At 59.4% G+C, this 13623-nt stretch overlaps 1 protein-coding gene across 2 annotated transcripts in view; it reads left to right on the top strand.

Annotated features, from left to right (window-relative positions):
- PTK7 (protein tyrosine kinase 7 (inactive)) overlaps window positions 1–8901 on the top strand; it is a 30914-nt gene extending 22013 nt beyond the window's left edge. Inside the window, exons 6-20 of one of the 2 annotated variants that reach the window (XM_063391706.1) lie at window positions 232–362; window positions 600–866; window positions 1086–1219; window positions 1576–1711; window positions 1785–1904; window positions 2030–2179; window positions 2369–2519; window positions 2856–2983; window positions 3224–3436; window positions 6355–6510; window positions 6657–6889; window positions 7391–7471; window positions 7546–7697; window positions 7775–7953; window positions 8135–8901. In XM_063391706.1, coding sequence (XP_063247776.1) covers window positions 232–362; window positions 600–866; window positions 1086–1219; window positions 1576–1711; window positions 1785–1904; window positions 2030–2179; window positions 2369–2519; window positions 2856–2983; window positions 3224–3436; window positions 6355–6510; window positions 6657–6889; window positions 7391–7471; window positions 7546–7697; window positions 7775–7953; window positions 8135–8295 — 2392 coding nt within the window. In that variant the 3' untranslated portion in view covers window positions 8296–8901. The remainder of the gene's footprint in view (window positions 1–231; window positions 363–599; window positions 867–1085; window positions 1220–1575; window positions 1712–1784; window positions 1905–2029; window positions 2180–2368; window positions 2520–2855; window positions 2984–3223; window positions 3437–6354; window positions 6511–6656; window positions 6890–7390; window positions 7472–7545; window positions 7698–7774; window positions 7954–8134) is intronic. The other variant, XM_063391707.1, reaches the window with a different exon arrangement.
- Window positions 8902–13623: the final 4722 nt, after the last annotated feature.

Genomic DNA, 13623 nt, shown 5'->3' with positions numbered 1-13623 from the left:
CCAGAACTGGCTCATGTTCGGTGATGCAGTTTGTGGTGGGAGCCAGCTCCTGACCAAGAAAAAGACTTCTTTGAGCTCATTTCCTCTGCGAGGAATGTGTCCCAGCCATCTCTGTGCGCTGGGAAGCTCTGGCTTGGCACCCTCTGGGTTGCACGGGCTGGTGCAGGGCAGCTCAGCGCCGTGGCTGTGGCTGTGGCCCACAGAGGTGCCCAGCGAGCCCTTCCTCCCCAGGACCACCGTGTTTGCCAATGGCTCCCTGCTGATCACCCAGGTGAGGGCCCGCAGCGCCGGCGTCTACAAGTGCGTGGGCCGCGGGCAGAGGGGCAAAACCCTGGTGCTGAAGGCAACTCTGCGGCTGGCAGGTGAGGCCCTGGGGCTGCTGGCAGGGTGGGCAGCAGGTCCCAGAGTTCCAGTGCCCCTCTGGGGTGTGTGACAATGCAGCAGTGTCACAGTACGTGCAGTGGTTCATCCTTGCTGCCTGGATGAGGGCAGCAAACACAGTTTGTGTGCTCCCTCCTTCAAGGGGTGAAGTGGTGATGCTGCTGGGTTGGCTGCAGCCCTTGCCCTCTCTGAGCCCTGTTGTCCCGTGTTCCTCCCAGAGATCGAAGACATGGCGCCCTTCTCCCCGAAGGTGCTGACAGCGAACCAGGGGCATCGGGTGTCCTGCCCTGCCCCACAGGGTGTACCCACACCCCAGGTCTGGTGGGAGAGAAACCAGGAGCGAGTTCCCGCTGCTGGCAGGGTGTACCAAGAGGCAGAGCAGCTCGTTTTCACCAGTATCACCGAGATGGATGCGGGGATCTACACGTGCCATGCTGCCAACAAGGCTGGGGAGAAGAAACAGGAGCTGAGCATCACTGTGGCGAGTAGGAAACTCTCTGAGAAGGGTGGGAGGAGTGGAAGAGGGGCTGGATAGGGGGTGAGGGTGAGTGGGCAGCGTGGCTCATGGCCTCACTGATACAGAGGCCCCTCTCAGGGCTGAGCTGTGGGCCCCGTGGCTGGTTGCACACTGCCTGTGTGTGCTGCGCTCTGCTGGCCACAGGGGCAGCGAGCGGCTCTGTGTAACCCCTTGCCTTCGTGCCCAGCGGTGCCCAAGTGGGTGGAGATGCCCAAGGACAGCCAGCTGGAGGAGAGCAAGCCAGGATACCTGCACTGCCTCAGCAAGGCCTCCCTGAAGCCCACCGTCACCTGGTACCGCAACGGCGTCTCCATTTCAGAGGTGAGGCCACGGGACAGGCCCCTGCCTCTCACGGGCGCTTCTGCTGGGTGCCTGCTCTGCTGCTGCTCTTTCCCACCCTGTTCCTGGGCCCAGCTTCCCTGCCAGCCCCACTCTGGCCACGTTCCTGGCACTGGCTCCGTCCTACTGCTGTGTGGGGGCACAGTGTGGTCTCTTGCTGCCTGGCTGGCAGTCAGCCCTGTGCTTTTGGGGCAGGAGAGGGGTCCCCGGCTGGTCTCGTGTGGGGCTCACAGGGACGTGTCTGTGCGAGGCGCGGGGTGGCAAGGGGCTGCCAGCAGCGCCGGGGCAGGGCCGGCCTTGGGGCGGGTGCCAGCGTCCCCTGTGCCCGCCCCGCGCAGGACTCGCGCTTCGAGATCTCGGAGAACGGCACGCTGCGCATCAACAACGTGGAGGTGTACGACGGCACCACGTACAAGTGTGTGAGCAGCACGCCGGCGGGCAGCATCGAGGGATCCGCGCGCGTGCACGTGCTGGGTACGCCCTGCCCTGCCTCCCCGCGGCCCCCGGGGCGGGCAGGGAGCCTGAGCATCGGCCCTGCCTCTTGCAGAGAAGCTCAAGTTCACCCCGCCGCCCCAGCCCCTGCAGTGCATGGAGTTCGATAAGGAGGTGACCGTGTCCTGCTCGGCCACGGGCAGGGAGAAGCCCACCATCCAGTGGACCAAGACAGGTCAGGGGGATTTAATTGGGACATGCCTGCCTCTGACCCGAGGCCAGGGGAACTCTCCTGTCCCACCTGCAGCATGGCCTGGTGCTTCCCGCACGGCTGCTGCATCCGTCCCTGGTGTCGTGCAGATGGGAGCAGCCTGCCGTCCCACGTCAGCCACAACGCCGGCATGCTGTCCTTCCACAAGGTGAGCAGGAGCGACTCGGGGAACTACACGTGCATCGCCTCCAACAGGCCGCAGGGCGAGATCCGCGCCACCGTGCAGCTCGTGGTCGCAGGTGAGCGCCTGGGGCGGGCAGAGAAGGCGGTGTCTGGGCTGGCCCCGAGCCGTGTCCATGGCACTCGAGGGTCTGCTTTGTCAGTGCTTTACATGTGGGCTGAGAGGGCACGTGCTGCTGGGCTCCCCCGTGGGGCTCAGCACCGTTCCCAGGAGCTGAGAGCGCTCGTGTCTGCCTCTCCGCCTTCAGTTTTCGTCACCTTCAAGCTGGAGCCAGAGCCCACGACCGTGTACCAGGGCCACACAGCCATGTTCCAGTGCCAGGCAGAGGGGGACCCCGTACCACACATCCAGTGGAAAGGGAAGGACAGGATCTTGGATCCCGGCAAGCTCCTGCCCAGGTACAGCCTCCGTTCCAAACTGACGTGTGGTGCAGCAGGACATTCCCAAGTATCCCTCATTCCTGCCCAGTATGAGGGTGCCAGTGGTGCAATCCTGGGTTCCCAGCTTGGTGGGCACGTAATTGACTGTACCTGCCAGGACCTGGACTCTCCTGGCCCCAGGGTTTCCCTTTCTGCCACAGCCTGCCAGGCTGTGATGGAGCTGCAGTCCTCTGTTCTGAGGTGCTGCACGGCCTGACATGGAGGCTGGTGGCAGTGGGGACATGGGGCTGAGGTGCCCCCGGCCTGCCTCTGCCCTTTGGCGTCTGCCAAGAGCTCCGTGTGTGTGGTTGGCAGGATCCAGATCATGCCCAACGGCTCCTTGGTGATTTACGACGTCACCTCGGAGGACTCTGGGAAGTACACCTGCATCGCCGGCAACAGCTGCAACATCAAGCACCGCGAGGCCTTCCTCTACGTCGTGGGTAAGGAGGGTGCTGGGTGTGAGCTCCTGGCAGTCCCAGGCCCTGCCCTGGCTCTGGTGGCGCCTGCCAGGCGGGCACTGCAGCCTCCCCCTGGAGGGGTGTGCCTGGCGTGCTGTGGCTGCGTGAGGACGTGGCGATGGTAGCAGGCTGGGGGCTTTTCACATCCCTCCAGCACCTTCCTGAGCAGGATTTGGGAAATCCCTCCACCCCCCCATGTCTGGCATGTTCTCTGCCCCACAGACAAGCCAGCAGCAGACGAGGACGAGGGGCCTGGCAGCCACACACCCTACAAGATGATCCAGACCATCGGGCTCTCCGTGGGGGCGGCTGTTGCCTACATCATTATTGTGCTGGGGCTGATGTTCTACTGTAAGAAGAGGAGGAAAGCCAAGAGGCTGAAGAAGCACCCTGAGGGCGAGGAGCCTGAAATGGAGTGTCTGAACGGTGAGGCCGGTACGCCTGAGGGTGGGGGTCCCTGCTGGCCCTGTCCTGTGCTGCAGGGGCAGGGAGCTCCCAGGGAGTGGCACAACTCCCGAGCCATGGTCTCTCACTGGGGTTTTTGACTGGGGGCAGAGACCTGCTGCCAGGGGAGAAATAGGCAAGGCAGTGTGAAACCAGAGTCCCAGCCTCACATTGTGCCATCTCTGTCCTGCTGAGTTATGTGTCAGTCCTGCATCCCATGTGGGATCTCCTGTACCAGGGGAGGGAGGGATTCCTGTTGCAACATAACAAAGTAATAGTACTGTGCTGGCCTCCTCAGAGCTCAGCAGCTCCTGATGCTGAAGGGAAGATGTTTCACTGAACTCCCTCTCTTATCTCCAGTGAGGATTTGTAAGTGGTGGGGTGCAGTTGAGTTAGCTGTTCCTAATTCCCTGCATCTCCCCATTCATACTCCTCATAAATGCAGGTGTTCCCCCTCCCAGTTCTCCAGCACACAGCCATGTCCTGATCATGTGCAAGTTGCTGTGGGGGCCTGGCAAAACACAACTGCTGTGTTTCCCTCCTGGTTTTCTCCTTGCATTGGCACTTTGAACAGAGCCAAACCTCCAGAAGAGAAGTCTGGCTGAGGGGAATCTCTTCAGAGCAGGGATGCAGGAGCACCTCAGCAGCTTTGTGCTCTGCATCTGTCACCACTGTGAGATCTTTCTGTGGAAAAGTCACAGGCAGCTCACCTGTGCCAGCAGGCTCTGGCCAGCGTGCCCTTCCTGGGAAAGAATTTCTTCCAATCATTTCTGAGGTGGTCTCAGGCTTTTATCTTGGCCTGTCTTTATTATATTTCTCTTAGGCTAGAGTTTGCTTCTTCTTATTCCCTTCATTTGGAACCAGTTTAGGTGCCGGGTGTATCCTCATTCTTACAAGCAGACCCAGCTTCTCAGATGTCTACACTGCTTTTTGGTACTTCATAGCCTCTGGAGAAGGGGTTTGTGTTTGCTGTCAGTTCAAGTGGAGGTGTTCTGTTCTCCACAGTCTTCAAAGGCCTGGCTCTTTGCCTCTTTCTGCTGTGGCCCCTCGTTGGCTGGGTGACCCAAAGCACTTCAGCACCTGCCTGGGTACCTACAAGTGCTCCCTGGCTGACCACCAGCTGACCTTTCCAGGGCCCTCAGGGTCCAGAAACCTCTCCATGGACTTGCAGTGGGTCTTTGCCATGGATTCCCTATGGCTCAGTGCACTCCTGACCATCCAGTTTCTTTCCAAGGTCTCATCCTTGCTGTGCACATCCTCTGTAATGAGAGCACTCAGTGTCCCTGTCTGACTGTGCTGCTTTGTTGTTGTTGTGGAATACGAAGCATTTGGGGAGGCTCGTGGCTGTGGGGCTGTTTCTGTGCTGTTGTCTCCAGGGCAGCGTGGCTGTGCCTGTTTCTCCAGCAGATGCTCAGGTGGGCAGTGCACAAATGAGGCCTCCTGTCCCTTTGTTACCAAGTGCCTTGTGCAGGCTCTGTGAAACACGGCAGTGTCTGTTCTCAGAAGTGTCTCTTGTTGCTGCCTGCTGTCTCTCAGTGGCAGCACACTCCTTCTGCAGCCCTCAGGACTCCTTTTGGCACAGTTGCAGTGGTCGTCTTGTGTTATCCTCTTGGCTTCCAGCTTGTGGTCTTGAGACACTGTTAGTCATGAGTGCAGACAGCACAGGGTCAAACAGCCCTGCTGATACTGAGTGTAAAACAGGGGGAGTGCAAGGACCATCCAGCGTTGATTTATGGGATAAGTGGTGGGTTTCTGCTTTTATCTTTGCAAATCTCACTCCACCGTGTGAGAGCTGTCAGTAGCCATGGCTCCCAAGTCAGCATGTCTCAGTGCTGACAGCTCCAGTCCTGCCTGTGCCCAAGCCTTGGTCCCTGTCGTGGTGGCCAGGCCTGCTCAGGGTGTGCACTGTAAGCAGGCATGGGCACACTCTGTGCTACAACAGCCTGTGATGGAGCCTACAGGCAGTGGGACTCCTGTTGGAGCTACCTCGTGCTGCGTTGTCTTAATTTTGAAATTTCCTCTTGCGTGGCTGTTTGCCTAGTGCTTATTCCAGGAGCATGGAATGGAGATGTGCAGAGTGATGCTGCAGGTGTGTGAGTGACCCCAGCTCAGGGTTGTTCCCTGCTTTACACTCCAACTCCTGCCTTCACCTTCTGGAAAGTACCACTTACAGGTAACCAGGTCTGATCCAGGCAGTAAACACATTCAAAACCAAGGTTTGCCATCTATGCAAGCTGCCTGCAAAATGCAGGGTTTGCTGTTTTCTCAAGGCACTCGTGTTTTGTCCTGTTCTCTGGCTTGTGCCTGTGCTAGGGAGGTTTCTGGTGAGGTTCTGTGCAGAAAGCTTGCTGGGGTTGACTGCAAGGACAGCGTCTCCTAGCCCTGCTTTAACCCAGCCAGCTGAGACCCAGGCTGGGCTGGTCCTACAGGTTCAGCATCTCCAAGGACATTCCCAAGGGGGGAAGTGAGTAAAGGGAAGTGAGTAAGGAGCAGGGACTGCAGCAGCTGATGCCCAATAGGCTTGAGAGTCTCGTGGGTATCCCGAGGTTGTGGTTGCTGTGAGCAGTGTCCCTCTGCTCCATCCCTGCCTCTCCATCCCACCCCCTGCTGCCGTCCTGTGCGGTTCTGTCAGGGGTAGCTGGGATGTGGCCACTGCCTGGGGCTGGCACAGAGGGATGGACAGGGCCAGATGGGGCTGGCTGGCTCTGGGACCGAGGCCATGGCTCAGCATCTGATTTCAGGGGCTGCTGGGCTGCCAGAGACGGGGCAGAGACGGAGGCCAGGCCGCTCTGCTGCCTGGGGCTGCACCTCAGGCTGGAGTGCCTGGAGTGTCAGAGCCACAGCAGGGCCTGAGCCCCAGAATAACTTGCACTGTTAGGATGCTGAGGCTGTTTGTGCTTCCCTGGCAGGCGGTGCCTTGCTGCAGAACGGGCAGATGACAGCAGAGATTCAGGAGGAGGTGGCCTTGACCAACCTGGGCGGCAGCTCCGGGGCCAGCAAGCGCCACAGCGCTGCCGACAAGATGCACTTCCCACGCTCCAACCTGCAGACAATCACAACCCTGGGTATGCTGGGCCCCTGGGCTCGTCCCCGCTCCGGCAGGAGGCCTGGGGGTGAACCCCAGCATGTCCCAGGAGAAGCACGGGCTGTGCTGGGTGCAGAGGCCCTGTGCTCTCCTGATGCCTGTCCGTGTGCTTGTCTGTCCTTCCAGGCAGGGGAGAGTTCGGTGAAGTGTTCCTGGCCAAGGCCAAAGGCACCGAGGAGGGCGAGGCTGAGGCGCTGGTGCTGGTGAAGAGCCTGCAGAGCAGGGACGAGCAGCTGCAGCTGGACTTCCGTCGGGAGGCCGAGATGTTCGGGAAGCTGAGCCACGCCAACGTGGCGCGGCTGCTGGGGCTGTGCCGCGAGGCAGAGCCGCACTACATGGTGCTGGAGTACGGCGACCTGGTGAGGGGGACAGGGGCTGGCAGCACAGGGTGGGCAAGCGGGGAGGAGACCAGGCTGAGCTCACTGCTGTTCCAGCCTCTGGAGGAGCCTCAAGGGGAAGGGCAGTCTCCTGCAGGATCTGGAAGTGACTTTGTCCTCCACATCCTCCTGATTGCTGGTTTATGTCCTGGACTCAGCTGTGTAAGCTGAGCTGTGGCACTCCGTGCTCCAGAATGGCTGTGAATGCTGAGGGCTGTGAGGAGTCTGGAGTTTGTAGGAAAGAAATAAATGTGGGGCATGAAAAACCTGGAGATTTCAGGCCTGCTTGCCCTGATCTCAGCCGGTTGAGGCCCAGAAACAAGATCCTGGCTTGCCCTACAAGGCAGGGAGCAGGAGGACAGGCAGGAGCCATGGATCAGGAGATGAGGATCTGTGGGCCTGCCACGTCCAGGCACTGCAGGAGCCAGTGAGATGTGTCTGGATGTAGAGGTGCTGACTCTGAGGTGCTGTTCTCTCTCCCAGGGGGACCTGAAGCAGTTCCTGAGAATCTCCAAGAGCAAAGATGAGTCTCTGAAGCCACAGCCACTCACTACCAAACATAAGGTGACCGTGCAGCTTTGGCAGTGGGGCTGGGGACGCCGAGGGGGGCAGCAGTGCTGACAGCTCTCTGGGCTCAGGTGTCTCTGTGCACACAGGTGGCCCTGGGCATGGAGCACCTGTCCAACGGCAGGTTTGTGCACCGGGACTTGGCAGCCAGGAACTGCCTGGTCAGCGCCCAGCGCCAGGTCAAGGTCTCCTCGCTGAGCCTCAGCAAGGACGTGTACAACAGGTCAGGGAGCCGGCAGGGGGAGGGGAGGGGAGGGAATGGCCCCGTTCTCACCGCCTGCCTGCCTGTCCCGCCCGCAGCGAGTACTACCACTTCCGCCAGGCCTGGATCCCGCTGCGCTGGATGCCGCCCGAGGCCGTGCTGGAGGACGAGTTCTCCACCAAGTCGGACGTGTGGTCCTTCGGGGTGCTCATGTGGGAGGTCTTCACGCATGGGGAGATGCCCTACGCTCCGCTGGCAGATGATGAGGTCCTAGCAGGTATGTGGAGGGCCTCGTGCTGTCCCTTGTAGCCTGCTTGCTTTTCACGTGCAAAGGGGGCCAGACGCGCTATGGGACAGTGCTGGTCCGGCTGGGGAGGCTGCTGCTGTCTGTGCACCCCGCAGAGAGGATCCCAGCCCTTCCCAACGGCGCTCTGGGCTTCTCTCCCTTCTCGTGCCAGGTCTGCAGTCGGGGAAGACGAGGCTGCCGCAGCCCGAGGGGTGCCCGTCGCGCCTGGCCAAGCTGATGCAGCGCTGCTGGGCCGCCAGCCCCAAGGACCGGCCGTCCTTCGGCGAGCTGGCCGGCGCCCTGGGGGACAGCGCGGCCGACACCAAGGCCTGAGGCCCAGCCCTGCCGCTGGAGGATGTGGCGGGGGGACGGGGCTCTGCGTGTGCCCCTCGCTGAGCCCGACCCCGACGCACCAGTGAGCAGCTCCGCATCAGCAGCTGCCGGACTCAAAGCACAAGCCAGTGTCCCCCAGCCCCAGCCCCTCCCCAGTGGGTCCCAAAAGACAGCCCTTGCTGCCTCCTGCCCCTGCCTGCTCAGCCCGGTGCCCTCAGGCTGCTGGTGTGGATGGAGCTCGGGCGTCCATCTCTGCCGGCCCGGCCCGGCTCTCTCCGTCCGTCTGTGCTAGGCATGCCCGCCTTGCCCTGCCCCGTGGGGACGGGCCAGCCAACAGGAGCACAAAGTGCCTGGCATATGAAGGAGCTCACTACCTTTCCCAGTTACCCTGTGCCTTTTTTTTGTACTTACGACTCTGGGCAGAGCCCCCCGTCTCCCTCTTCCAGAGTGCTGACTCCTCCCTACCATAGTATTTCTGTTACTGGAATGCAGCCTAGAGTGGGTTAGTTTGTTTGCTTGAGTGGAGGGTACTGCAGCCAAGAAGGGTTGGGTTTTGTTGGGTTTTTATGTGCTGCTCTCAATAAAGAAGGCGCTTTTTTTTTTGGTTTTTTTTTGTCTTTGTAAAACATTGCTGTCAGGTAGCGGTTTTCCTCCACACGGATCCTGGGAAGGGTTTGGGGCTCACTCCTCAGGCATCTCTCTGCTGTGTTTAACCCCTTTGCCCCCTTCTCAGGTGAATCTGAGGTGCTGTTCCCAGCCCTGAGGGAGCACTTGGCCTCAGCACTCCTGTCTCTGTGGGCAGTCACGGGCTGCTCTCCAGGAGGGGCTTGTCTCAGGAGAAAACGTCTCCCTCAGACTCCAAAAGAGAACCAGCAAAGAACCACTCCTGGATGTGTTGGTTGGCTGCCCTCACTTCAGGTACTGCCAGGTTTGTGCACCCTCCTCTGTGGCCCACGCTGGGTCGTGGTTCTGTACAGGAGAGTTCAGCTGCTGCTGCTTGCAGGATGCTGGCAGGGCCAGGCCTGGGTGGGGGCACTGGGGGATGTCCTGCTGTCACATGTGGTCTGCAGCCTTCTCCTCTGTGCTGATGGCCCTGGACACGGCAGGGTCCTGGCAGTCTCCTCTTGGGGTGGAAAGTGCACACGGTGTCCAAGGAGCCCCAATCCCCACAGCATCAACGTGAGCCAAGGCAGCCTGGGCTTGTCCCGTGGAGCCAGAGGGAGGCACTGGGATCAGCAGGGCTGCACAGCTCTGTCCTGGGGTTATATAGACAGGTCTGAGCTTTTGCAGGAGGCCTGCTGGGGCTGAACTGCAGGCAGTGGGCATAGGCTGCACGAGAGACATTCATACTGGGTATTAGGGGAAATGCTTCCCCCCAAGGGTAATAAAGGTCTGAGTCCCAGAGAGGCTGTGGCATCTCCATCATCATCATCAGATACCCAAGTCCTGAGGTATCCACTGTAGTTGGCTCTGCTTTAATCAGGGATGATGAGAAATGTCCAGGATCTCTTCCCATCTCTGCTACCCAAGGAGGTTATGGAGGTGCTGGAGGGGGAAAAGTGTTCATTTCCTGCAATATGCTATCAGGCTCTGAGCTCAGGTGTGGTCCAGGCTTGGACACTGGGTGCAAAAGAGCTTGCTGGCAGTGGCTCTGCGAGTTACCAAAGGTCTTTGTCCCTTTTCCAACATGTGTGTCTTGCAGGTGGGAGCTGTGGACTCTCCACAGCTGAGCTGTGGCAGTGGCTGGTGCTGGGCCCCTCTCTGGCTGGGGACAGCCAGGTCTAGTTCACTGGTCCTGGTGCTCCTTGGCACAGTGGGCTTGGCAGTAGGTGCCTGCCACCCTGAGCCCTGGCTGCCCCCACGAGCAGAGGGCCTGGCCACAGCGTGGCACTGAGCATGCTGGGCAGACCTGCTAGGGGCAGAGGCACCAGGATGTGCCTTTCCTTCCACCCCTTGCAGCCTCACGTCCCTCTTGTTGCCCCCCAGTGTGTGTGTGCAACCCTTGTGAAGGGTGTGAGGCTTGTGACACTGCTGCTTTTGTGCTCTCCAGCTTGCAGGTGACCTGTCTGTGCATTTGCTGATGTTTGATGTCCTTTTGTTCCACTCCTCACATCCATTCCACTCCTGTGGGTTCTCCTGTCTGCTGTCCTTCCTTCCAGGCAGGAATGCTGCACTCTGATTCCTGCAGCCAAGCCACTTGTGGTGGCCTGGCCATGGTGGCCTGGCCAAGCACAATCTCAGTGCTGCTGTGGCTAAAGACCAGAGATGCCAAAGATTTGGGGTGTACCACCCTTGTTCTGCCAGCTTGTCTTAGTTTGGAAAGACAGGGGTCTGCCGGGGAAAGCTGGAGCTTCCCTTGGAATGGAGAATGTAAACCCCCTCCCTCTGAATTATTATCATTTTGGAATTAAGGGGCTTTCAGGCAAAGATATGGGAATAGGAGTAACAGTTTCTTACTAGGAATGTTGTAGTACAAGAAAGCAAACCAAGAAAAACTCTGCCAGAGTCAGAGCACAGCCTGACTCCCTGTTGGTCAGGGTGTTGGGAGCAGTCCAGTGCAGCCCTCCTGCAGTGACAGATGTGGCTCTGTTGGAGCAGGGATGATCCTGTAGCAGGGTCTATTGGTGTGAGATGGGTCTGGTGTTACTCTGGGAATGCAGTGCACACAGGCTGTGCTGGGCTCTGAATGCCAGGGTTTATCCAGGTGGGAATGCAGTGCACACAGGCTGTGCTGGGCTCTGAATGCCAGGGTTTATCCAGGTGGGAATGCAGTGCACACAGGCTGTGCTGGGCTCTGAATGCCAGGGTTTATCCAGGTGGGAATGCAGTGCACACAGGCTGTGCTGGGCTCTGAATGCCAGGGTTTATCCAGGTGGGAATGCAGAGCACACAGGCTGTGCTGGGCTCTGAATGCCAGGGTTTATCCAGGTGGGAATGCAGTGCACACAGGCTGTGCTGGGCTCTGAATCCCAGGGTTTATCCAGGTGGGAATGCAGTGCACACAGGCTGTGCTGGGCTCTGAATCCCAGGGTTTATCCAGGTGGGAATGCTGGGCTCCTCCCCTGGGTGCAGCATCTCCCATGGATGATGGAATTGTATCAGCCCTGCAGTGAGCCTCGATGGCCCATGGACAGCAGAGATCCCCTGGAGGGAGGCTGGGTCCTGGAAGGGATAAAGAGCCCTGCCCCAGCTGGTTTGAACAGCTGCCCAATAGCAGAAAAAGCCCCCTCCTCTCTGGAGTTATGAGATAAAGGAAAACACCTCTTCAACCTGTTTCAACAGCGGGGAATGGAATACATCCTGCATTGTACCCAGGACACAGGGAAGCACCCAAGTGGGAAGACACCAAATCCAGAACCAACTCCAGACCCAAAGATTACGGAATGATGGGGGTTAGGCCTGTGTGTTTTTGGGAGTGATGCCATGAAAAAGTTCTGTGTCAGTGGGGAGGGGGCACGGATGTTGGCTGAAGTAATTGGAAGCAGCAGGCTGGGCAGGTACAGTCCTGGCTGAAGGTGGAGCAGAGCAGGGAATTGGAGCCCCTGCTGGAGCATGGGAGCACTTGGGCAGTGGGCAGAGGTGGGATCCAGCCTCAGCCCGGAGTGAAGGAACACCTTAGAGGAGCCCAGGTGTGGTATCCAGGGCCAGAAGGAACCATGTGGCTCCATCAGAGCCCAGGTCCACCTAGAGAGCCACCAGCTGGGGGCAAGACTGAACATTTACTGAACAGTGTAAGCAGATGTGTGTTAGTCCCAGTGAACAACTCCCTGAAGCGCAGAGACCTCCAAACCAGGCATCCCCAGCAGTCCCTGATGTTCTCTCTTGCCCTTAAGTTACCCAAATTCCCCCTGCACCGCTGCATCCTTGGAGCACCCCTGGTGCAGGAGTGCACAGATCTGCTGTGCAGCTCCAGGAAGGGCTTTGTGCTTTGCTCTGATTCCCTCTGCTGCCCTGGGACTCCTCTGCAGCTTGTGTGGAAACAAAAGGGCCTTGACTGTCCTAAGCAGCCTCAGCTGGGACTTGCCCACACTCCTGAGCTGTGTTTAAGCTCAGGCCTGTACGTTCAGGTTTGTTTTAAGCAAGCTCCTGTAGGGATGAAGAGCTGGAAAAGGATGAAGAATCACTTGTTGCAATGGCCTGGAGGATTGGAAAGGGGCTGTAGAGGGCTGGGGACATGCTGGCAGCAGGGTCCGTGCTCCTGTGGTGGAGCTGTCAGGCAGCTTGTCTGGAGGTGACTTTGGGGGAAACCAGGTAAGAGGCTTTTAAGGCATCGTGTGAAGTGCTGTGCTCTAAAGCTGTGTTAGAACAGGGCTAACAAATGCAGGGCTCGAAATGGGAATTTTATGATGCAGGAGTTGTAAATGAGAAAAGCCCTGAAGGCTCAAAACTTGCTTTAGGCTGCTTTCAGCTGTCAGTGGCTGCTGGCGTGGTGAAGTGAGGAGCTGCTGGAAGCCTGTGGCTGTGGGTGATGGTGTGCTGGGGACATCTCCAGGGTGGGTCTGACTGCCCTGGTGGCAGATTGGCATCCCAGGAAGCTGGGGCAGGCTGGAGCTCTGCGCCTGTTCAGAGCACAGGCAGGACTGGCAGCTTGGAAAGCACCCCCAGGATGAGGCTTGGGAGGACAAGGACTGCAGCACAAGGGATGAGCCGGGCCTCACCTCCTGCCTGTGTTAGACACTCTTGCAGCCTGGGGAGCAGAAAGCCTTGCAGCTGGAAGGCCCAGGGAAGAGAAGGGGACAAGGAGTGTGGAGCTGTCCCATGAGCGAGACAAACCCAAATGCTGCTACCTGCAGTGACTGCACACTCGTGCTAAACGGGGGGAGTGCCCTGGCTGTGGCCGTGAGCTCCTTGTGCCCAGCCTCGCTGGGGTGAGGGTCCCTCAGCCTGGCAGGACACGGCCTCACCTGCGCCAGGTGTGGTCTGCACTCCGCTCGCAGGGAGGGGGGCCAGGGCATGTGATGGGAGGCATGTGAGTCCCAGCAGCCCTGCTGGGAGCTATAAATGGCCTGTGTGCTCACTGGAGGAGCACGGCTGGCAGGGGGAGGCGGGGGGTGGCAGGGAGGGGGTGCCGGGGGTGCTGTCACTCCCTTGCTCTGGAGGAGCTTGGCCCGGGGCTGCTGGGGACAGCTGTGAGGGCTGCTGGGGAGCACGTGTGTCCTCTGACTGGGGAGGCAGATAGGGAAAGGGCTGTGCCAGCTACAGAGCCCTCCCTGGGGTGCCCAGGAGACAAAACGGGGCTGTGGCGGGACTGCCGCTGCCAGAGGTGAGGTCTTGCCCTGGGCTGCAGCTCCTGTTGGTAGGACAGGGGGTGGGAAGCTGCCTTTCCTC

The sequence above is a fragment of the Prinia subflava genome, chromosome 2 (assembly GCF_021018805.1).
Source record: "Prinia subflava isolate CZ2003 ecotype Zambia chromosome 2, Cam_Psub_1.2, whole genome shotgun sequence".
Classification (NCBI taxonomy): domain Eukaryota; kingdom Metazoa; phylum Chordata; class Aves; order Passeriformes; family Cisticolidae; genus Prinia; species Prinia subflava.
The sequence above is the reverse complement of the archived record's forward strand: the minus strand, read 5'-3'. Positions and strand labels throughout refer to the sequence as shown.